Raw genomic sequence first — 24297 nt, 5'->3', positions numbered from 1 at the left:
GCTGGATACAGATCATGAATCTTTTTTAAAAAACTTTTGAGTTTTGAGTTTAAACAAAGCCAATCACGTAAGTGTGAGGAGTAAATTGGCTTAGGTAGTTTGGGAAATGAGATTAAGTATTTCACGGTAGAACTGTAATAGGAAATTTTCCACACAGGAATCAGTGTTGATTTCACCAGTTTCTTGATCTCCCCTCACCCCACCTTCTCCCAGATCCAACTTGGCACTGCCCTCTTGAACTGTCCTACCTGTCCATCTTCCTTCCCACCTATCTGCTCCACCCACCCTCCAATCTGACCTATCACCATCACCTCCCACCTTCATCTACCTATCGTATTCCCAGCTACCCTCTTCCCCAGCTCCACCTACCCTCCCATATATCTCTCAGACATTTCCCCCCCCCACCCCAAACTCACCCCATTCCTGATGAAGAGCTTACACTCAAAACATTGACTGTTCTGCACCTCAGATGCTGCCTGACCAGTTGTGTTTTTCCAGCGCCACACCTTTTGACTGTAATGGCAAATGTTAAGTATAAACTGTTGGAGAAACTCTGCAGGTCTGGTAACATCAGTGGGAGGAAAGCAGAGTTAACGTTTCAGGTCTGGTGACTCTTCATCAGAACTCCTCATTAGGAGTCACTGGACTTAAAATGTTAACTCTTCTTTCTTCCGATGGATGCTGTCAGACCTGCTGACTTTCTCCAGCAATTTCTGTTTTAGTTTCAGATCACCAGGTCACAACTTCTTTGTATTATAATGAATAAATCATAACTTAATAGAAGTCTATTCCTTTTGGAGAATAATAATGACACTTGTAAAAGTGGTACAATGATGAGAAATTGAGAATTGTGTTAGATCCAACAATTACGATAAAACAACAACATTATTACAATGTTCCTAAAAAAGTAACATGCTTGAGGATTGGGAAGGTTTTAAAAATCATGGATGACCATAAAATTGATAAAGAGTAATAAGGCTGAAAATGATAATAAACTGGCTAAAAAAAATCATAAAAGCTTTTACAAGTATGTACTCAGGAAGGGATAAGCAAAAATAAATATGGGTACCTTAGAGGCAGGAATTGAAGAAATAATGGGGAATAAAGAAATGGTAGTCTTTGTGTATCGCTTACAGTAAAACAATTAAAAAACATATAAATATGCTACATGTACTGGTTTCCCTTTAATTCCCTAATCATTGGACCGTCAACAAGCTTTTATTAGATTTATTAAACATAGGTTTTATGAATGGGAACTTCGTTGACTCTACCTCATCAAATTCAATTTTTCAAGCATCCGATTACCAATAGATTTTACAAAAAAAATGGTGAATAAGGAATTGGTAGAGAGACATTAAACAAGAATCTGGCATATGTCTTCATATTAGAAAGCACAAAGAACTACCTTACAGCCACGATTCCAATGAGAGTGAGAAACTTATGGTAATTACTACTGCTGAAACAAAGGTACTGCAGATGTTAATGAGGCTAAAAGCCATCAAGCCTCTGAACCTGTTAGCTTACGCTTGCGGATTTTGCAGGGATTGTAGAGAGTTGGATTTGATCCTTGAGAATTCATTAGAATCTAGAATGATCCATGTTTGATTAGAGAGCAACAAATATAATCCTGCTGCTCAAGAACAGAGGTAAAGAAAAATATTCAGTTCGAGGCCAGTTAGCTTAACCTCTAATTATCTAAACAAACATCGCATGACTGAAATTGGCTAAAATGCAGCAAACAAATCCATCTCCATCTCCATCACCCTACATTGTTTAATTTTCATTTTACAATCCGACTTGCGTGTGATCTCATGTTATTTCTCCTTAATTTGAATAAAATCCATAATAATTTATACCTCTTGTAGCATATTTCCTGGGACACAATATACATTTCTATTTTTAAGTAGATTTTAAGTAGATTTCAAGCAGACTGCTCACTGAATCTTGCAAATACAATACATATGTATAGCCAGCAGAGGGCACTCAACCCTTTACTTTAATCAGACCCAAGAAACACGAAACATTTACATTTGTTATCCTAGTGCTACATTCTCACACACCAGAAAAAGTATTTGCTTATATTTAGATTAATAAGTGGTATTTCTGTTTTTCTAATCATAATGTTTAAAATATGTTGTGTAATCGGGTTAGTTAAAACAGAAAAGCAGTTTTACATTTTGGGTGCAATGCTTCACTACAGACTTTTTGTCTGTAATGCCAAGTAATCCATCTACTTATTGATTTCACTCTATGAATATTTTTGAAGTGTAATCTGAAGTATTTGCCTGTACCAGTGGTGTGTGAACAGCAGCAGCACTAGTGGGGCTGTTTGGAGGCACTGGCATGAGTCCACACACTACTAGTCTGGCACAATACACTAGTCTAATACCATATGACTGAATTGCTCCTGAGGCTAACATTTAATATAAAATATTGTATTATTTTTGACAAGTTAAGGATTTTTTCACATAAATATCTTTAATATTCACTAGAATTGATACTCCACATCGATTTTGGGCATCCAGCACAGAACTGGGAGAAGAGTTGGAGAGTAAGGAGTTACCTACACTGCAAACCAGATACATAACCTTTGCAGGAAAGTTTGAACCTGTAAATCATAAATGTCGAGCACCTATGCCCAACGGAAGATTTTGTGAACGCCAGGATCGGTTCAAGGTTTGTAAATAAACAGCGTATTTCAGAATATATTGTTTCATTGTTTCTGCATTAGAATGAAAATGCAGTGAACGCTTATAATATCCCATGTGAAATTTTAACTTGAAATGCTTTATTGCCATTCACAAAAAATAAATCACAAGAGTAATGCAGTGAATGGTGTATATATAAAACTATCTCAAATTAATGCAGTAAAGAAAGGGAAAATCTGAAACTCATCAGAAAAAGGCTGTGGCATTGCAGCCTGTTCCTGATGAAGGGCTTTTGCCCGAAACATCGATTCACCTGCTCATCGGATGCTACCTGACCTGCTGTGCGTTTCTAGCACCACACTTTTTGACTCTGGGTTCCAGCATCTGCAGTCTTCACTTTCTCCTCGCCTGTTCTAAAACATGACCCACCTATATTGTAAGTTTTTTTAATCATTCAAGGGAATGTGAGCATTTATTCAAGACCAGAATTTGTTCTCTGTCCCTAGTTTCCTTGGAGAAAGCGGTGGTGAGGTTTTTTTTTTAAAACCACTGCATTATAGGAACCCCACATTGCTGTTACAAAGGGCATTTCAGAAGTTTTGATCCAGCGCCAATAAATGAATGGTTAAATTATTCCATGTCAGGCCGTGTGTGGCTTGCATGGAATTTGCAGGTGGTGATTTTGCTGTGGTCTGCAGTTAGTGAGTTGCTGCAGTGCATCTTGTAGATGGCACACAATGCTGCGATTGTGTATTGGTGGTGAAGTCAGTGAATGTTGAAGGTGTTGAATTTGATAAAACCGCTAGCTTCATCTTGAATGGTGTCAAAAGTTTGACTTGTAGTTGTCTCTTGTGGATAGTAGACAGGCCTTTGGGGAATTAGGAGGTGGGTTGCTCACTGCAAGACTCCTAGTCTCTGACCTATTTGTATAGTGAGTTGGATAAAGCTAGGCCATTTCAGTTTCTGGTCAAAAGTAACCCAAGGATATTCATAGGATGTGATTCAATGATGGTAATACCATTGAATGTCAAGTGGCATTGTTAGATTCTCTCTTGTTTGAGGTGGTCATTGACTGGCACTTGTGTAGCATAACTATTACTTGCCACTTGCTACATTGCAAGATGGGCTGCACAGTATCTGAGGAGTCATGAAGGTTGCTGAATGTTGCACAGCCATCAGAAACATTCTTTCTTGTAACCCTATGTTGGAGGGAAGATCAGTCATGAAGTAGCTGAAGATTTCGGGCCTACCCTGAGTAACTCCTACAGTGATATCTTGGGGCTGAGATGATCGACCTCGAACAACCTCAACCATTTTTCTTTGAGCTGGGGATGACTCCAGCTAGCAGAGTTTTCTCCCTGATTCTCATTTCACTCTAATTCCACTAGAGAACCTCCATGCCATACTTAGTTGAATATTCTCTTGAGGTCAAGGGTGGTCTCTTCTTCCCTTCTAAACTTCATTTTTGTTGTCCCTTTTTGTACCCAGGCTGTAATGAGGTCAGGAGTTGAATGGCCCTGGCAGAAAGCAAATTGAGCATCAGTAAGCACGTTTATTCCTTTCCAAGTCTCGTTTGATAGCTCTGTCGACGTCACTTTGTTGATGATGGAAAGTAAACTGATGGGGGTAGTAATTGGTTGGGTTGTATTTATCCAATTTTTTTTGTACATGGGGTGTAGCTGGACAATTTCCACATTCACAGTATTGTAACTGTTAATGGGAAATTAATTAAATATGTTTAAGATCAAATAGAGATGCTAAAGAAAAGTTGTACGTGCACAGTGTAAACTAAGTTGACCACAGAACAGGTTTGGACTGCAGTGCAGCTTTATGGAGACATAGAGGAGTCTATTGAAACTCAATGTGATTACAAATTACAGTCTGGCTAATGATTAATACCTTCCAAACCCATGACCTCCACCACTTGAAAGAACAAGAACAGCAGATGCATAGGAACACCTCAACCTGCAAGTTCCTCTCCAGGTCACACGTGGTCCAGATTTGGAAATATATCACTGTTGCTGGGTCAATATTCTGTAACTATCTCCCTGACAATACTGAGAGTGTACCTAGCATCAAGGATGACAGCAGTTTAAGAAGATGACTTATCATCACCTTTTTGAGGGTAATTAAGGATGGACGATAAAGACTGATCAAGCTACTGATATCTAGTTCCCATGACAAAATAAGTAGAAAGCAGCTAGATTATTGAGAACTCTTTTTTCAAATTGCAGTGTTCACCTTGCTGTTAGCATTGAGGATATCATCGGAACTTTGCTAATTGAAATATAGAATTTGTTATACTTTGGGCAAAACCTTTAGTCTGGTCTTCCAAGTGTGAACGCGAATGCATGAATCACAGTAACTTGGTATGCAAGTACAGCATTTAATTAGGAAAGCTACTGGAATATTATTAATTATTACAAGTGAAAATGACTACAAAGTATAGAGATTATGCTTCAGTTATACAAGACTCTGTTGAGACTACATCTGGAGTACTGTGTATAGTATGGTCACCTGATTTAAGGAAGATAAAAATGCATTGGAAGCAGTTTGGAAAAGATTTAGCAAGCTAATCCTTGGAGTGAGTGGGTTGACTTATGAGGAAAGGTTGTTCAGGCTCAGCTTGTCTCTGCTGGTGGTTAGAAGAATGAGGCGACTTTGAAATGTATTAAGTCCTGAGGTGTCTTGACAGGGTGGATGTGGAGAGGATTTTTCTTATGAGGAGAATCTAGAACTTGAGATTGCAGAGGGTCAGAACTTTCTAAAAATTGGTGAAAACAAGTCCTGTAAGAAGTAGGAACAGGAGTAAGCAGTTTGGCACCTCAAGCATGTTATGCCATTCAATAGGATCATGGCTGATCCGACACTCCTCATATGCACTTTCCTATCTATTCCCTGTAACCCTCCGATTTCTCCAAATGATCAAGTATCTATCTCAGCCTTAAATATACACAAAAACTCTCCCCCACAGGTGCCCAGTGGCAAGGAGTTCCAAAGACACTCAACCCTCAGAGAAGGCATTCAGTGCAGAGAAGTGTGAGGTAATGTATTTTGGTAGAATAAACACAGAGAGACAATACAGACTGAATGGTACAACTTTGAGGGGAGTGTAGGAGCAAAGAGACCTCGGGTTCACGTACTTGATTCTCTGAAGGTGGCCAGGCAAGTTGAAATAGTTGTTAAAAAGGCTTTAGGATCCTTGGGTTTGTCAGTAGTGGCATAGAATATAAAAGCAAGGAAAAGAAGCTACACTTCTGCAAATCATTGACCAGAGCACATTTTATTTTTATTCATTCATGGGAAGAAGGCGTCACTGGCTAGGCCAGCATTTATTGCCTATTCCTAATTGCCCAGAGAGCAGCTTAACAGTCACCCACATTGCTGTGGGTCTGAAGTCACATGTAGGCCAGACCAGGCAAGGGTGGCAGTTTCATTCCCTAAAGGAGATGAGTGAGCCAGATGGGTTTTTCCAACAATCAACACTATGGATTAGGCTCTTAATTCCAGGTATTCATTGAATTCAAACTCCAGTATTTGCTGTGAGAGGATTTGAACCCAGGTTCCTAGAACAGTATCTGGGTCTCTGAATTAGCAGTCCAGCAATAATACCACTCGGCCATTGCCTTCCATTTGCAGTATTGTGTTCAGCTCTGGGCACCTTATTTAAGGAAGGATGTTAAAGCCCTGCAGAGAGTTAAAAGGAAGTTTATTAGAATGTTACCAGGAATGAGGGATTTAGATACAGGGAAAGATTAGATAGCTTGTTCTCCTTGGAGCAGAGAAAATTAAGAAGTGACCTTCTTAAGGTGCTCAAAATTATGAACAGCTTTGACAGGGTAAAGAAGGTTGTTCTATTTCCTTTAGTTAGTATGTCACTAACTAGCAGTCACAACTTCCAGATTGTGAGCAAGAGAGTTAGGAGTGAGATAAGGAGAAACTTCTTTACTCAGCGCTGTTAGGATTTGGAATGTGGTGCCTGGGAGAGTGGTGGGAGGCAGATTCCATGAGAGGTTTCAAATATATATGGATATACATTTGAAAGCGATGAATTTAGAGGGCTGTGTAGATAGGGCTGCAGAGGGGTCTAACTGGGTAGCTCTTCCAGGAGCCAGTACAGACATAATGAGTCAAATGGCTTCCTTCTGTACCATGAAAATCTTTGATTTTTAACTCAGTCTTAAATTGGCACCCCTTTATTCTGAGACTATGCTTCTGATCTTAGACTGTACATGAGTGGAAGCATCTTCTCGGTAGTTACCCTTCAAGCCTCCTTAAGGATCCTGTGTGGTTCATTGAGACCACCTGTCATTCTTCGTAATTCCAGTGAGTAAATTTCCAACCTGTTTAATGTTTGCTCATAAGAGACCACCTCCATACTGGGGATCATCCGAGTAAACCTTCTCTGAACTACCTCCAGTGAAATAATAACTTTAGAACATAGAACATAGAACAATACAGCACAGAACAGGCCCTTCGGCCCACGATGTTGTGCCGAACTTCTATCCTAGATTAAGCACCCATCCATGTACCTATCCAAATGCCGCTTAAAGGTCGCCAATGAATCTGACTCTACCACTCCCTCGGGCAGCGCATTCCATGCCCCCACCACTCTCTGGGTAAAGAACCCACCCCTGACATCTCCCCTATACCTTCCACCCTTCACCTTAAATTTATGTCCCCTTGTAACACTCTGTTGTACCCGGGGAAAAAGTTTCTGACTGTCTACTCTATCTATTCCTCTGATCATCTTATAAACCTCTATCAAGTCACCCCTCATCCTTCGCCGTTCCAACGAGAAAAGGCCGAGAACTCTCAACCTATCCTCGTACGATCGACTCTCCATTCCAGGCAACATCCTGGTAAATCTTCTCTGCACCCTCTCCAAAGCTTCCACATCTTTCCTAAAGTGAGGCGACCAGAACTGCACACAGTACTCCAAATGTGGCCTAACCAAAGTCCTGTACAACTGCAACATCACCTCACGACTCTTGAATTCAATCCCTCTGCTAATGAACGATAATACTCCATAGGCCTTCTTACAAACTCTGTCCACCTGAGTGGCAACCTTCAAAGATCTATGTACATAGACCCCAAGATCCCTCTGTTCCTCCACCTGACCAAGAACCCTACCATTAACCCTGTATTCTGCATTCTTATTTGTTCTTCCAAAATGGACAACCTCACACTTGGCAGGGTTGAACTCCATCTGCCACTCCTCAGCCCAGCTCTGCATCATATCTAAGTCCCTCTGCAGCCGACAACAGCCCTCCTCACTGTCCACAACTCCACCTATCTTTGTATCATCTGCAAATTTACTGACCCACCCTTCGACTCCCTCCTCTAAGTCATTAATAAAAATTACAAACAGCAGAGGACCCAGAACTGATCCCTGCGGAACTCCACTTGTAACTGGACTCCATGCTGAATATTTACCATCTACCACCACTCTCTGACTTCGACCGGTTAGCCAGTTTTCTATCCAATTGGCCAAATTTCCCTCTATCCCATGCCTCCTGACTTTCCGCATAAGCCTACCATGGAGAACCTTATCAAATGCCTTACTAAAATCCATGTACACTACATCCACTGCTCTACCCTCATCCACATGCTTGGTCACCTCCTTGAAGAATTCAATAAGACTTGTAAGGCAAGACCTACCCTTCACAAATCCGTGCTGGCTGTCCCTAATCAAGCAGTGTCTTTCCAGATACTCGTAAATCCGATCCCTCAGTACCCTTTCCATTACTTTGCCTACCACAGAAGAAAGACTAACTGGCCTGTAATTCCCGGGGTTATCCCTATTCCCTTTTTTGAACAGGGGCACAACATTCGCTACTCTCCAGTCCCCTGGTACCACCCCAGTTGCCAGTGAAGACGAGAAGATCATTGCCAACGGTACTGCAATTTCCTCTCTTGCTTCCCACATAATCCTAGGATATATCCCGTCAGGCCCGGGGGACTTGTCTATCCTCAAGTTGTTCAAAATGTCCAACACATCTTCCTTCCTAACAGGTATCTCTTCTATCTTATCAGTCCGTTTCACACTCTCCTCTTCAACAATACGGTCCCTCTCGTTCGTAAATACTGAAGAGAAGTACTTGTTCAAGACCTCTCCTATCTCTTCCGACTCAATACACAGTCTCCCACCACTGTCCTTGATCGGACCTACCCTCGTTCTCGTCATTCTCAGGTTTCTCACATACGCATAGAATGCCTTGGGGTTATCCTTGATCCTATCCGCCAGGGATTTTTCATGCCCTCTCTTAGCTCTCCTCATCCCTTTCTTCAGGTCCCTTCTGGCTATCCTGTATCCCTCCACTGCTCTGTCTGAACCTTGTTTCCTCAACCTTATGTAAGCCTCCTTCTTCCTCTTTACTAGACATTCAACCTCCCTCGTCAACCAAGACTCCCTCACACGACCATTTCTTTCCTGCCTGATCGGTACATACATATCAAGGACACGTCGTATCTGCTCCTTGAAAAAGTCCCACATTTCCACCACATCCTTCCCTGACAGCCTATGCTCCCAACATATGCTCCTCAAATCCTGTCTTACAGCATCGTAATTTCCCTTCCCTTAAATAATTTAACTTTCCTTAAATAAGGGAGCCAAGCTGCTCACAGAACTCCAGATGTGTCTCAGAACCTTGTACAGTTGCACTAAGACTTCCCTACTCTTATATCCAACCATCTTGAAAGAAGACCAACATTCCTGATGACCTGTTGCACCTATGCATTAGCTTTCATGTGTTCCATGCACAAGTATTCCCGAGTCCCTTTCTGTTGCAGCTTCCTGAGGACATGATATTCTGGATTACTTGTATATTTCATTACCACTATATCATTACCCACCCATTTATTACTGAAACATGTGTGATGATAGTACTTGGCGAAAGGGATGGTTAGCAAATCAAAGTCAGGAGCCAGACACCCAAATACTTTGCATCTCCAGGCCTTGAACACATCTGCATCACTGAACTGACACAATATAAATAAATGCCCTAACTGACATTCCATTTCATGGTGCCAGGGTATGAGAGCTATCAGCAGAGCATGACCAGCAAAGGTAGGTGGCAGGCATAAAGCAGCCTGATGCTACCTGGTAAAGAGAATAGGCAGCACTTTGTAGAGTTAGACTCCCCATCTCTTGTTTCCCTTTGAACCTCTTCTTATATTCCATGGACAGCCGGATCCATTGTTGCTTTGGAGTATACTGTTTCCAAATTGCACCCCTTCCTGATTCCACTGGACATTGAAAATTCAACTGAAAAATTGAAAATTGCATTGTCTTAATGGCAAATGCGAAGTCTAATGAAGCTATCCTGTGATTTCTGTTTTGGTGCCTTAGCAAGCGCCTTCTGAAAATCCAAATGTATTGCATCCACTGATTTCCCTTTGTCTATCCTGTTTGATATCTCCTCAGAATGAATTCTAATAACTTTCCTATCATGAAGTCATTCTGACTTTAGATACGATACAGATACGATAGCAAAGTTTAAGAAGCACTTAGATGCATGAACAGGCAGAGAACAGACCATATGCAGGCAGATGGAATGAGTTCAGATAGCATCATGGCTGGGATAGACATGGTGGGCTGAAGGGCCTGTCCTTGTGCTGTACAGTCCTGTGTGCCGTTAGTTTTTTTTAAGAAATGTCTGAATAATTGAAATTAAATGGAATTGATCACTGGAGAAGTACTATAACATATAAATTGACACTCCAATGCAGTACTGATGGAGTGTTATATTATAGGTATGGTCTTTCAAATGAGGTTTTAAACCAAGTCACAGTCTTACATTTATTCAGAAATGAGTAGCAGATCATTTAGAAATCATAATACAATCAAGCAGAGGCAACATACCTTGGGAAAGGGAAACCCGTATTTGACAAATTTAAGAGTTTTTGAGGATATAACAAGCAGGTGAATAAGAGAAACCAGTAAATGTAATGTATTTAGATTATCATAAAGTATTCAGTAAGGTACCACATAAAAGATTACTGCAAAAGATGAGAGTTCATGGGGTTAGGAGAGATTTATTAGCATGGGTAGAGGATTGGCTAACTAACAAGAACAGATTTGAGATGCCAGTGTTGGATTGGGGTGTACAAAGTTAAAAATCACACAACAACAGGTTATAGTCCAACAGGTTTAATTGGAAGCACACTAGCTTTCGGAGCGACGGGAAAAGTAGGTCATTTTACATCAAACTAGTGCAGCACTGGGGCCTATTTTAAACCAGTTGTGGGATGAGAGTGTTGCTGGCTGACCAGCATTTATTGCCCATCCTTCGTTGCCCTTGAGAAGATGGTGGTGAGCTGCCTTCTTGAACTGCTGCAATGCACCTATTGTGAGTTAATCCACAATGCCATTGGAGAGGCAATTACAGGATTTTGACTCTGACAATGAAGAGACTGGGAGATATCTCCAAGTCAGGATGGAAAGGGGCTTGGAAGGGAACTAAGAGGCAGTGGTTTTCCCATTTATCTGTCATCCTATCCTTCTAGATGGAAATGGTTGTGGGGTTTGGAAGGTGCTGTCTGAGGATCTTTGAATTTCTGCAGTGCATCTTGATAGGTGGTACAAACTGCTGCTACTGAGTGTCAGTGGTGTAAGAAATAGATGCTGTAAGGTATGATTCTGAGAGTGTGACTGTGTCAGGCTGTTGCTTGACTAGTCTGTGAGGCAGTGCTCCCAACTTTGGCATTAGTGGTGATCTGTTCAATTACATTTCTTGTGACTTTTGTAACGATTGGTACAGCTGAATGGTTTGCTAGTCCATTTCAGTGGGCAATTGAGAGTCAACCACGTTATGAGAGTCTGGAGTTAAATGAAGGCCAGACCAGGTAAGGATGGCAGTTTCCTTTCCTAAAGGACATTAGTGAACCAAATGGGGTTTTCTGACAATCGACAATGGTTTCATCACAGAATCCCAACAGGGTGGAAGCAGGCCATTCAGCCCATCAAGTCCAGATTGTTCCTCCAAAGAGCATCTCACCCATACCCAACCCCCCTATCCTATCCCTATCCACTTAGCCTGCACATCCCTGACACTATGGGTAATTTAGCGTGACCAATCCACCTAACCTGCACGTTTTTGGACTGTGGGAGGAAACCCATGCAGGCACACGGAGAATGTGCAAACTCCACACACACATTCGTCCAAGGCTGAAGTTGAATCCAGATCCTTGGCGCTGTGAGGCAGTAGTGCTAACCACTGAGTCACCATGCCACCTCATGTGGTTTCTTGGTAGATTCTTAATTCTAGCCAATTTTTATTGAATTCAAATTTCTCCAATCTAGGGGATTGAGTTTCTGGAGGATTGAGCTGAGTTTGTGAATGAACAGTTTAGCGATAATACCACTAGGCCATCGCCTCCCTGTAAAAGAAACCTCACTGTCAGAAGTGGGATTTCCTCAACTATTTAGGATCCATTTTATGAATGGAATGAAGCTAAATTTGCTCTTGTTACAAAGATAAGAAATCAAGTTATGAGAAGGTTACAAGAATATAGATCGGGCAAAAATTTAATGGATGGAGTGTAATATGGGAAAAGCTTTGGCTGTGAGAATACAGGATATTTTTAAATAGAGAGAGAGAGAGACTGTTGACTGCTGGAAGTCAAATGGATTCTGATGTCTTATTCATTAATGAAAATGAAATGCTGACCTTTCTTGCAAGAGGGTTTGAGCATGAAAATAGGCAAGTCCTGCAATAACTAGGTATAGCATAGAACCTTGAAGTGTTTCTGGTTTTAGCCTCGTTACTTTAACAAACACAATGCTTGCATTGGAAGCAGTTTAGAGGAGTTTCAGTAGGCTGATTCCTGGGCTGAAGAACTTGTCCCATTTGGAAATGTTGGCGAAATTTGAATTCAATAAAAATTGGCTGGAATTAAGAATCTAATGAAACCATGTGGGGCAGCGTAGTGACTCGGTGGTTAGGCACGACTACCTCTCAGCGCCAGGGATCTGGGTTCACTGTCTCATGTTGGAGATTAGAAGAATACAAGGTGATCTCATTTAAACATGTAAGATTCTGAAGGGAACTTGACAGGAATTTCTTCCTACAAAGAGTGTTTGAACAAAGAGTGTCCTCAGTATGGATACTGGTGCAGATTTTCTGTTCCAGTAGTGGAATATGGTGTGACATTTACTGCACTACCGTGTTCAGAGGAACTGATTTATGACAAGACCTGAAATTCTGGAACCAGAAATGGTTCCATGGGAGCGCTTCACTGATGGTGTGATCCTTAATGCTGATTTACTCAACTGTTTCAAGCAAGCATAAAACCTTCTTAGGAATGCAGCTTCCAAGCAAATCACATTTGTATCAAAGCGCTCCAGCACATTTTGCAATGCTGATTCTGCTGACCACTTCTGCCCAGCACTGCTGACAGCCTCCAGAAACCCCCATGCATGCCACTGTTTAGCCCTCCTTACATTGCTTGCTGTCTACAACCCTGCTACTTCTCACTTCAGCGGGTATGGGGTGGCATTGTTTGGTTTGGAGTGAACTCTGTCTGGAATATGGAGATGAGGGGATGGGAGCCTAAATGACAGAAATATTCACAAACAATGACGTTTTCTAAATTGAAGATAGAACTCCAGAAACAGGTCTTCAGTTAATGCAATAACAAGGCTGTTATCCCACCTTGTCTCATCACTGGATTCATACAGAGCTGTGACAGAAAAGTCCTAAGACACTGGTGTAAGAAAGTAAGGCTACACCTCTAAATAGGATCAGCAGCATGGACTTTCGCTCAGCTGCTGATGGAAAGATAAGGCAAATCTATTTTTTAAGAGGAAGATGGGTAAATAGTTGAAAAAAATTAAGAAAAAGAGCTAAAAGGAGAAAGTATGGAGTAGGGATTAGTTTTGAATTACTACAATAAAGAGTAGACACTATGGAATAAATGGCTTCCTTCTGGCTGTAAATCTATGGTTTTATATTGCATGTACCAGGGCCACCAGGCTACCTGTTAGATAGGTACAAGTGATCTTTATTGGGGAAAGATGAGCAGGCGTTGTCATTTTTCTCTTGAAAAGGGCAGGCTCATTGAGGCCTAATTGAGGCTTTTAAAACAGTGAAATATTTTGATATAGTAGGCACAGATTGTTTCCACTTGTGGAAAAAAAGCAAAGCTAAAGACTGTTAATTTAAGATAGTCAGGAACAATCAAGTAGTAAATTTAGAAGAAATTTGTTTATTTGGAGATTAAGGATGTGCAAGGAGTAGTTGACCAAATGATATAGATACATTTAAAGAAAGGCTGGATAAGGAATGAGGATGAAGGAAGTGGAGAGTTATGTTGATCGAATTAAACGGGAAAGGATGGATCAACTGGATCATATTTGCTGGCATCAACCATTTGGGCCAAATGTCTTGTTTCTCTGCTGATTATGTATAATAGCCATTTGATTTTTTTTCATTTGCTAAGTGATAATTATTTTACAGTGTTGTGATCTGTTAGAGATACAAGCCATCAGAAAATGTTAGTTATTTGATTTTACTTTATCCTTCATATATTGTGTTGCGAGTACCTGCAGGGTTAGCTCCGTTGGCTAGTTTGTGATGCAGAGTGATGCCAGTAGCAAGGTTTCAGTTCCTGCACCGACTGACCTTACCAGATAAGACTTTCCTCCTCCTCCTCCTCTCCCTCGCCTGTCTCTCTCTCTAATGACAGAGCTCTATGGTCTGGTAAGACTATTGGTACTTTACCTTGACCTTACCTGTAAGAATCCTGGGGAAACAGTTAGCACAAACAGATATATTGATTTCAAGATATACCTGGCTTTGGAAACTAAATAATTTTATTAGTAGAAATAAGGAAGATCTTGCGAGAGGTAATTCTAGATATAAAAATATTTATTCCTCATTGCTATGTTTTTCAACACTGACATATATATCAACCAATATGGGCGGTTGGTGGCTCAGAGGTTAGCACTGCTGCCTCACAGTGCCAGGGACCCGGGTTTGATTCCAGCCTCTGGCGACTGTCTTTGTGGAATTTGCACATTCTCCCTGTGTCAAATAGCTATTATACATAATCAGCAGAGAAACAAGGCATTTGGCCCAAATGGTTGATGCCAGCAAATATGATCCAGGTGATCCATCCTTTCCCGTTTAATTCGATTAACATAACTCTCCACTTCCTCCGGGTGCTCTGGTTTCCTCCCACAGTCCAAAGATGTGCAGGTTAGGTGAAATGCTAAATTGACCATAATGTTCAAGGATGTGTAGGCTAGAGGCATTAAGTCAGAGGAAATGTAGAGCAATAGGGTAGGGGAATGGATCTGGGTGGGTTACTCTTCGGCATGTCAGTGGTGTGGCCTTGTTGGGCCAAATGGCCTGTTTCCACAATGTAGGGATTCAATGATATAAAGGAAGAATTTATTTTTAGTGGGATGTCTTTTAGTTCATCACTGTTCTTCCTGATTTGAAATGTCCTGAAGATTTTAACGAAGTATGGGCTGAGGTGTACCAAGCTTTTTGAAGACTTTATTGGAGTTGTAGAGATGTACAGCACGGAAACAGACCCTTCAGTCCAACTCTTCCGTGCCAACCAAATAACCTAACCTAATCTAGTCCCATTTGACTGCATTTGGCCCATACCCCTCTAAACTTTTCCTATTCATATACCCGTCCAGATGCTTTTTCATGTTGTAATTGTACCAGCCTCCACTTTCTCTGGCAGCTCAGTCCATACACGCACCACCCTCTGTGTGAAAAAGTTGCCACTTAGGTCCCTTTTAAACTTTTCCCCTCTCACCCTAAACCTATGCCCTCTAGTTCTGGATTCCCCCACCCCAGGGAAAACCCTTTGTCTATTATTGAACATTTAATTAATAGAATTGAAAAAGTTTTGTATGAATGGTGCCAATCAAGTGGGCTGTTTGGTCCTAGATAGTTCCAAACCTCTTGAATGTTGTTGCAGCTGCATTCGTCCAGGCAAGTCGAGAGTATTCCATCACATTCTGGACTTTACCTTGTAGATGATGAACAGGCTTTGGGGAATCAGGAAGTGAGTTACTCACTGCAGTATTCCTAACCTCTGACTTGCTCTTGTACCCACTGTATTTGTATGGCAGGTCCAGTTGAGATGCTGGTAAACAGTAATCCCCCGGATTTTGACAGTGAGGGAATTCAGTGATCATAACACCATTAAATATCAAGGGGCAGTGGTTAGATTGTCTCTTATGGCAGATGGTCATTGCCTGGCATTTGGGTGGTGTGAATGTTACTTGCCACTTGTCAGGCTAAGCCTGGATATTGTCCAGGTCTTGTTGTGTTTGAACATGGACTGCTCCAGGAGTCGCGAATGGTGTTGAACATTTTGCAGTCATTGACGAACATTTCCACCTCTGACCTGATGATGGAAGAAAGGTCATTGATGAAACAGCTGACGATGGTTGGGCCTAGGACACTTAAGCTGAGGGACTCCCCGCAGAGATATCCTGGAGTTGAGATGATGGATATAATGATGCACATTTGGTAATAACTTGTGAGATCTGTATTTTTAATCAGCCTGCTGAGATGTACAATGGCACATGTGGATCAGGTGGGACTTGAACCTGGGCCTTCTGGCTCAGAGACAGTGACACTACACTGTACCACAACAGCCCTTAACCTATGAGTCTACTTCTGCAGCCATTGTTTCCAAATGACACCCCTTGAAGAATTCCACATTTAAGTCAGTGTAGAAACACCTTGAGTATGGGCTGTTTAAGACCTTAATGTTAAATGGGAAGGAAAAGAGTCATTAAAGTTTTCAATTAAGAATAGACCAAATATGAGTAACTTAAACCCATTTGGATTATCTTGTTTTGTATAGGATCTAATCCATTTTTATTTTCCTCTATAAGTCATGTGTCTCTATTTCTTGTTGAAATAAGAACCATTTCATTTATTTTGTTCGTCTTTCAGATGTGTACAGTTACTTTGGTAGATGGTTAGTGCACTCTCTAGATCCATACCCTATCATTCTTTTTGCTCTGGCAATTGCTGCTATTAATGTTTAGTCAGCCAGCACACAAATGTTTTTACCTGTTATATGCCCCCCAGCAAAAAGTACACAGTTGTACCTTTAGTGCAATAGTAAGTGCCATTTTCTGTTTGCCTTAAGTTGAAATAAAAGTCCTTTTCTTCAAAATGGTCCTGGTTCCTAACATAAACATTTAATGAAATTACATTTAATGCTTATAATCTTGCAAATCTCCACAATCGCAGCAAATTATGACATGATCCCCAATTGCTGCAGAACGTAATTTGCCAGAATCCACAGAAAGAAACTCATAAAAACGTCTCTCTTTGAGTTTAGGAAATTGGCAAAATTCTGTGGGTGCTAATTTGAATATCATTTTTTGAAAAGTTTTAATTAACAGTCAACTTTCCAAACATTTCTCATGTTAACTTTGAATTCTTTTAGAAAAGATGGTTCCAAATTTCCTTTCTGAAGTCATTTTCGACAGTTAGATGAATACTTCAAAATAAAGTCTTTGTTGTGTTTGCGAAGAACTGAGTCTATATTTGCAGAGCAAGTATTACTACTAACGAGGAAAACAAGTGCTGTAAAAATGGAAAATTGATCCACTCGTATGCATCATTAACTCCCTCTAACAATATAAGAGCACCTGTACCATTAAGTCCCCTTGACACCATTTGCCATGAGATCATCTTTAAGATACAGTATCTGAATCAGTCATTTTTGCTATAATTTCACACTTTCTTTCTGATTACTCAGCTGTGGTAAAATGAGTTTCTGTTAATATAGCTGTTCTGGTCATTGAATATTGATGCATGGTTTCTTGGTCTGTTTACCTGCTTTGACTGCAAAATGCACTAATTTTTAAAAATTTGTCGCAGTCTTTTTGAGTAATGAACTGAAAAGTTTCATAATAGGTGTGTCCAAATTGAATATGTATTCAACACCTGCCACTACTTTGTGTTTGGTTTTAGTTGTGTAGACATTGCTACGGGTATTACATGTGCCACAGTTTGAACAGTCATGTCTAACAACCTTGACAAAATTCAGTATTTTGGGAACACAATATTTTGTCAAACTTCAAGATTGTACAGAACATTGGTGCGGCCTCTTCTGGAATATTGTGTTCAGTTCTGGTCTCTCAGTTATATGAAGGGTATTATCAAGCTGCAGAGGGTTCAGAAGAGATTTACCAGGATGTTGCCGAGTATGGAAGGTTTGAGTTATAAAGAAAGGCTGAGACTTTTTTCACTGGAGTGTAGGAGGTTAAGAGGAGATCTGATAGAAGTTTATAAAAAAATGAGAGGTATAGATAGAGTTGATGGTAGTTGTCTTTTCCCTAGAATGGGGGATTTCAAGACTAAGGGTTCATTTTTCAGGTGAGAGGAGAGACACTTTAAAAAGACACAAGGCAATTTTTTTTTACACAGAGGATGGTCCACGTGTGGAATGAATTTCCTGAGAAAGTGGTGGATGCGGATAAATTGTAACGTTTAAAAGACATTTGGATAGATGCATGAATAGGGGACGTTTGGAGGGATGTAGACCAAGAGCAGGAAAGTGGGACTAGCTTAGTTTGGGATGATGTTCGGCATGGACTGGTTGAACCAAAGGGTCTTTTTCTGTGCTGTATGACTATGACTTTATGTGGTTTGCCATCCCTCAAATTATCCCTGTATTTATTTTTCATGTTTAATACTCTCCTGTAACAGTGATTTATGCTGGGAGTGTATATTTTATGGAAAGATGCTAAATAATGAGTGAAAAGTGGAACTTACTGGATCAATTTTTTCTTTATTCATTCAAAGGATAAGGGCATTGCTGGCTAGGTAGCGTTTATTGCCCATTCTAATTGCCTTGAGGGCAGTTAAGAGTCAACCAAATTGCTGTGGGTCAGAAGTCACATATAAGCCAGATCAGGTAGAGATGGCAGCTTCCTTCCTTAAAAGACATTAGTGTAAGAAAACCCTGAATGTAGGAGTGCTAAGAGATAAAGCCAATACAAAGGATTTGGGAATTTTATAAATGAGGTATATGCAGTTTGGAATCAAGAAATAATGATGAACTTGTACAAACGTTATACTATAGTTAAGACCATTAATTCAGGTTTTGCAGCACCCATTAAAGAAGGAATGTCAAAACCATAGAATGCATATTATATCATTTCATCTGAATGATCCCATTGAATAATGCATTTAAGAAGGAGGACTTGATATGCTGGAGCTGTTTCCATTGAAGCAGAGTATGTTAATTGGGTTCTGAAGAGGTGGCATATGGCCTCTGTTTCTCTTTCTGCAGTTGCTACCCAATCTGTAGAGATTCTCCAGCATTTTCTGTTCTTACTTTAGGTTAATGGGTTTTTTTTAAATGAAGAATTTTCAAAAGAGGAATAAAGATTGTTTTCAGTGGTAAGAGAGATAATTATGAGGAATCAAGAAAAGCTAGAACATCTTGACAGAATTTTTGGGGCACTTCGGTGGGTAAAATGATGAATGTCTTATCATTTAAAGGAAAATTAGATAAATACTTGATGCTAAGGAAGCGATTGCAGGGGAGAAGGGAGGAGAGTCAGGTAGTGGGATTGATTTTGAAATGCTTGAGCAAATTCCTTGCACATACATGTAGACTGAATGGTCTCCTATGCTGCAAATCCTAATGATTCAATAATGTCAGAACAGGTATTCTCAATTTCTCGCATGCAAGTTTTATATTTCTTTCCAGGTTGATGCTAGGTATCTCTATGGCATTGAGTTACAGACAATTTATCTTGTTGTAAAAGAGGAACTTGAAAAAAGAGGATTTAACTTCGATTCTCAAGCGTTTTCCTTCAGCTGACTTTCCTATCATCCATGTGTTTATGGACCAGCATTAGATCCCGAACTTGCTACATGTCAGTTTACAATTCTCACATTTTGTTCAAAACGCTCCCAACTATCATAGTCTCTGTAACTTCCTTCAGTCATACAATCCTCGAATCTCTGTGACACTCCATTTTTGAATTTGTTTTCTTTGGTTTCCCATCACTTCTGGAATTAACTCTTTAATTATCTCCACCTTTCCGTTCAGAAACAAAAACAGAACTTGCTGGAGGTCTGAGCAGGTCCAGCAGCATCTGTGAAAGAAATCAGAGTTAATATTCTGACCTTTCCTCAAAAACATTTTCTTTTAAGTAGCTTCTTAGCACCTGCCTCTTTGATCGAGTATTTAGCTCAGTATCTTGAGTTTTTCCAAGTGCACTCCTGTAAAGTGCATCCTTTACTAAAGTAAATGTCATATAAATATCACATTGCTATGACGAAACATTGTCAAATATTAGGAGAAAGTCAGGACTGCAGATGCTGGTGTTCAGAGCTGAAAAGTGTGGCATTGGAAAAGCGCAGCATCCGAGGAGCAGGAGAGTCAACATTTCATCAGGAATATTAGTAAAAGTGGTCAGACAGGAACACAGAGCAACACCCAAAACCTACTGTTGAAGGGATGACTTTCTTTTATTATGTGTTTTCATTGCACCTCCTTTTGTATATATGTTGCATAGTGCCCTTTTCATGGAAAGATTATCCCAAGAGATGAGCAAGGAAATCCTGTGAATCCAGAAGATATCCAAAGACTGAAGCAAGAAGAACAGCAAAAACAGAAAGCGAAAGCTGGTATGTCAGCATGATTTTTCAAAATCTTTGTAATATATATTTGCCAGTGAACCAACATACACTCAGTAAATAGGCAAATTTTAAATCTGTGTCTGACCAAATTCAGGGTCATTGTCAAATGTAAAGACACAGTTACATCCAAAAACCCTAGCCACTCACCCCTACATCAAAGACAACTCAGAAATGACTGCCAGACTACTCAGACCCCTTGGCATATGGTAGCCCACAAACCCACCAACACACTAAAACAGCAGCTAATGAACTTGAAAGACCCTATACAGACAACAAGCAAAACTAATGCCATTTACAAAATACCTTGCAAGAACTGTAACAAACACTACATTGGATAAACAGGCAGAAAATTATCCACCAGGATACATGAACATCAACTAGCCACAAAAAGACATGACCCTCTCTCAGTAGTATCTTTACAGCAGATGAGGAAGGACACCACTTCGACTGGAACAACCTAGGAGAAGCCAAACAGAGACACGCACGAGAATTCCTAGAAGCATGGCATTCCAACAAAGACTCTATCAACAAACACATTGACTTGGATCCCATTTACCACCCCAATAAAAAGAACAGGAAATGACACCATCAACCCGAGGAATCCTAAACGCATAAATAAAAAAGCGGGCTATACCACCAGTGCATCATCCAGAGGCTCACTGAAGATGTTACCTAGTATGGTGATGAAGCGACTGAAAATGAACCTTCCAGCTCAGCGAGTAAACCTACATCCAGTACAGCTACCTTATTGACATATTGTGTGGGAAAGGGAATACTTATCTGAACAGGATAGGCTTCAACAGCTTAATTTAAATCAGAGAGCATGCAAAAATGAGAGACCAGATCCTTTTAGAACTCTAGCATTAGTGTTTTCAAAATATAGTAAATCAATTTCCATTAATACTGTGCATCTTTATTTTCACAACAGGCCTATTGTGTAGCACTTTGTCCACACCATGAAGCAGGAGCAAGAAGTATGCTCTGGTGAAATTTATTTGGAACATGTTACCTAAAGGAAAATTATGAGTGAGATTTGAAAGTACTGAAGATCTGAATTGAGCTGTTATTGGGCAACCTTGGATAAATCAAAAAGTGCCCCATTTGAGTCACTGACTCACTCAGATTTGTAAATTAATGCATAGGCAAACTGAAAAATAGAGGGACTAGTGAAGTGGGGAGAATAAAGGCGAAAAGTTGTAGTTATATAGTACATTTCCTGTCCTCAGGGTCAAATGTTCATTCCTGTACTAACTTAAATCAGGAATCCATTTCCTGTGTAAGACCAGGATTATAGGTGGAGTTATGGGGAAATCTCATGCCTTTCCCCATACCAGTCAGAAAGCCTAAGCCTAATTATCTGATTTAAGTTTCTAAAAATTGCATTCCAAATTTGTAGAGTTTTGTTTTTTGAAATAAAATTCTAAATCTTAATTGTAAGATAATTAAGTCTTTAATTCTCTAATTAGGATTTTACTGCATTTCCATGTTAACTCAAGATTGTGCTCAAGTTTCCATAGGAATATAGCTGACTAACTTATTCTGTATCAATTTATTAATGTGGGAATTGGGTCACATCTTAATTATGGTTCTTGATGAGATGTAACCTGCCTAGAAACTATGTGGCAGAGCTTCTGAAACAGGTCAGAATAGCTGTTGTTTTGGCACTGTATTGAAAAGAAGCAGTTGGTCTCCACTAAAAGAGGATTTGCAAATAACTCTCAAGTGTTTTTGATCATTCAATCTTATCTTGACTTTTACCAGAGTAAAATGCCATAGAGACACACACAGCTGGAAATATTCAGCATATTGATCAGTTTTTCAGATTTAAAGTATTTGCCATTTTTCTTTTGAAGTTGTGAAACTTGAAACGGTTCAGAAAAGATTCACAAACCCACAAACCCTGTTGCCAGGGTTGGAGGATTTGAGTTATGGGAAGAGGCTGAATAAGCTGGGGCTGTTTTCCCTGGACTGTCAAAGGCTGAGGTCTTTAGAAGTTTATAAAATCATGAGTGAGATAGGATAATAGACAAGGTCTTTTCCCTGTGGTTGGGAGTCCAGAACTTGAGGTCGTAGGTTTAGGGTGAGAGGGGAAAGATATAAAGGGGACCTAAGGGGCAACCTTTTCACACAGAGGGTGGTGCGTATATGGAATGAGCTACCAGAGGAAGTAATGGAGGCTGATACAATTACAGCATTTAAAAGGCATCTAGATGGTTATATGAATAGGAGGGATTTAGAGGAATATGGGCCAAATGCTGGCAAATGGGATTAGGTTAGGTTAGGATATCTTGTCGGCATGGACGAGTTGGACTGGAGGGTCTGTTTCTGTGCTGTACATCTCTATGAACTAAAGCACATTATTGATGCAATAATGTCATTGTGCCACCAAACCTGTTACCTCACCATTCCACATTACACGCACGTTGAACTGGTTTGCAAGGTGTTTTAACTGGATAACTTTGACCCTTTATGTCTATCTCTTGTGTAAATGGACATCAAGAAAAATACTTAAACACAAATGATACATTGAGTTTCCATTTTTGGATTGAATAGATTAGATTGCAGGATTTCATTTTCTGTTGTTATTCTCATAGATAGTTTTGGCTTTGTATATTTGATATTAATGGCAATCATACTGTGTCAATTAAATCATTACAATTTGGTGCTGTGTGTATCCTAGATTTGATGCGAGTGTGCATTTAAAACTATAACCAAACTGATTAGTAGTGTTAACAGTGTTGCCTTCAGGTGGCTTTGAATCTAAAATTCAGTTGGAATTCAGCAGTTTGAAGTGTTCAGTGTTCCATTTTAAAATAGATTGAATCCCAAATACTGTTTGACACAGTGAATGAACATAGACATAACAGTATTACAATCTATTTGGGAATGACAGCAGAAATGTGCATAGGACAATGGTGCTTCCTGCAGTCTGATCCTTTCGAAATCATTTGATTCTTTCATAGCTTGTAGCGTTTACATAAAACCGTAAGTGTAACGCAGATGCTCCACATAACTGATGACTAGATTTTGATACTATGAATCGATGATAAAGCACATTGACTGACTAATCTGTAGCTTTCATCGTTTCCTTTACTTCACACACAGAAGCAAATTAAGTACTTTTTTTGTGTCAGTACTCCACAATATCTGGTCTTTCAGCCTTTAGTGACTTGTTAACAAACAGGTATCAGGACAACCACGGAAAGGCAGACCGCTGGCCAGTCAGATGTGAAATAGCATCTCTTTACTAACTACAGTATTGATTTTTTTTTCCAAACTGTGTAATTTTTTTCACCATCAGTAAAGTCAGCAACACTATATGAAGAGCTTTCGGGTCCATCAAGGCTCTAAAGACTGTTCTTCCTTGGCACTCTATTGATTTCTTTTCAAAGGCTTTTAAATTGGTCCTTCATTTTGTTGAAATGCTCATTTCATACTGACTGGGCCCCAGTATTTTTTTGCCGTATTTATACAAGTGTCCCATTCATGGAGCTCTAAGCTGGTACCGCCTTGTTGTTATTGGAAGGTCTTGTGTCTAACTGTGCTTTATTTTGACCTTAATCATAGATTAATGGTTTCATTTTTTGACTTGTGTTACTTTTATACTTAATCTCTCTCAAGATTAAATAAATCTTTTGGATCAACTTTGTTCATGAGCCTCTCTTTCTCCCTTAGCTTGTCAGCTTCTTCTATGGATGACACTTTACACTGAATTAACCCTGTGTGAATCATAGTTTGTTTGTGGGGACTGATTTAAAAAGAAATAAATCAAATAATTCCTTTCTTGCTAAAATCTATTTTGTTGGAGTTTTTGTGTTCATTGAGTTAGAGCTGCCTGGGTTTTACTGGGCTCTCACTGGCATTAGTTGGGTATAACCTTTAGTGTAATTAAAATGGTGTGGAAATGAAGCAAAGGTGATGTGAGACAATACTTTTTAGGATATGGAGTACACAGTCTGAAAATGTGGTGCAGGGAGGTACAATTGAATCATTCAAGATGTCAT

General features: G+C 40.0%; 1 protein-coding gene across 5 annotated transcripts in view; it reads left to right on the top strand.

Annotated features, from left to right (window-relative positions):
* The window catches only part of uvssa (UV-stimulated scaffold protein A), a 114059-nt gene that overhangs the window by 80439 nt on the left and 9323 nt on the right, over nt 1–24297 (top strand). For all 5 annotated transcript variants that reach the window (XM_072575783.1, XM_072575773.1, XM_072575764.1 and 2 more), the window contains 2 exons: nt 2493–2676; nt 20170–20281. In XM_072575783.1, the coding sequence (XP_072431884.1) occupies nt 2493–2676; nt 20170–20281 (296 nt within the window). The remainder of the gene's footprint in view (nt 1–2492; nt 2677–20169; nt 20282–24297) is intronic.

Source organism: Chiloscyllium punctatum, chromosome 1 (genome assembly GCF_047496795.1).
Source record: "Chiloscyllium punctatum isolate Juve2018m chromosome 1, sChiPun1.3, whole genome shotgun sequence".
NCBI classification, from domain to species: Eukaryota; Metazoa; Chordata; class Chondrichthyes; order Orectolobiformes; family Hemiscylliidae; genus Chiloscyllium; species Chiloscyllium punctatum.
The sequence above is the reverse complement of the archived record's forward strand: the minus strand, read 5'-3'. Positions and strand labels throughout refer to the sequence as shown.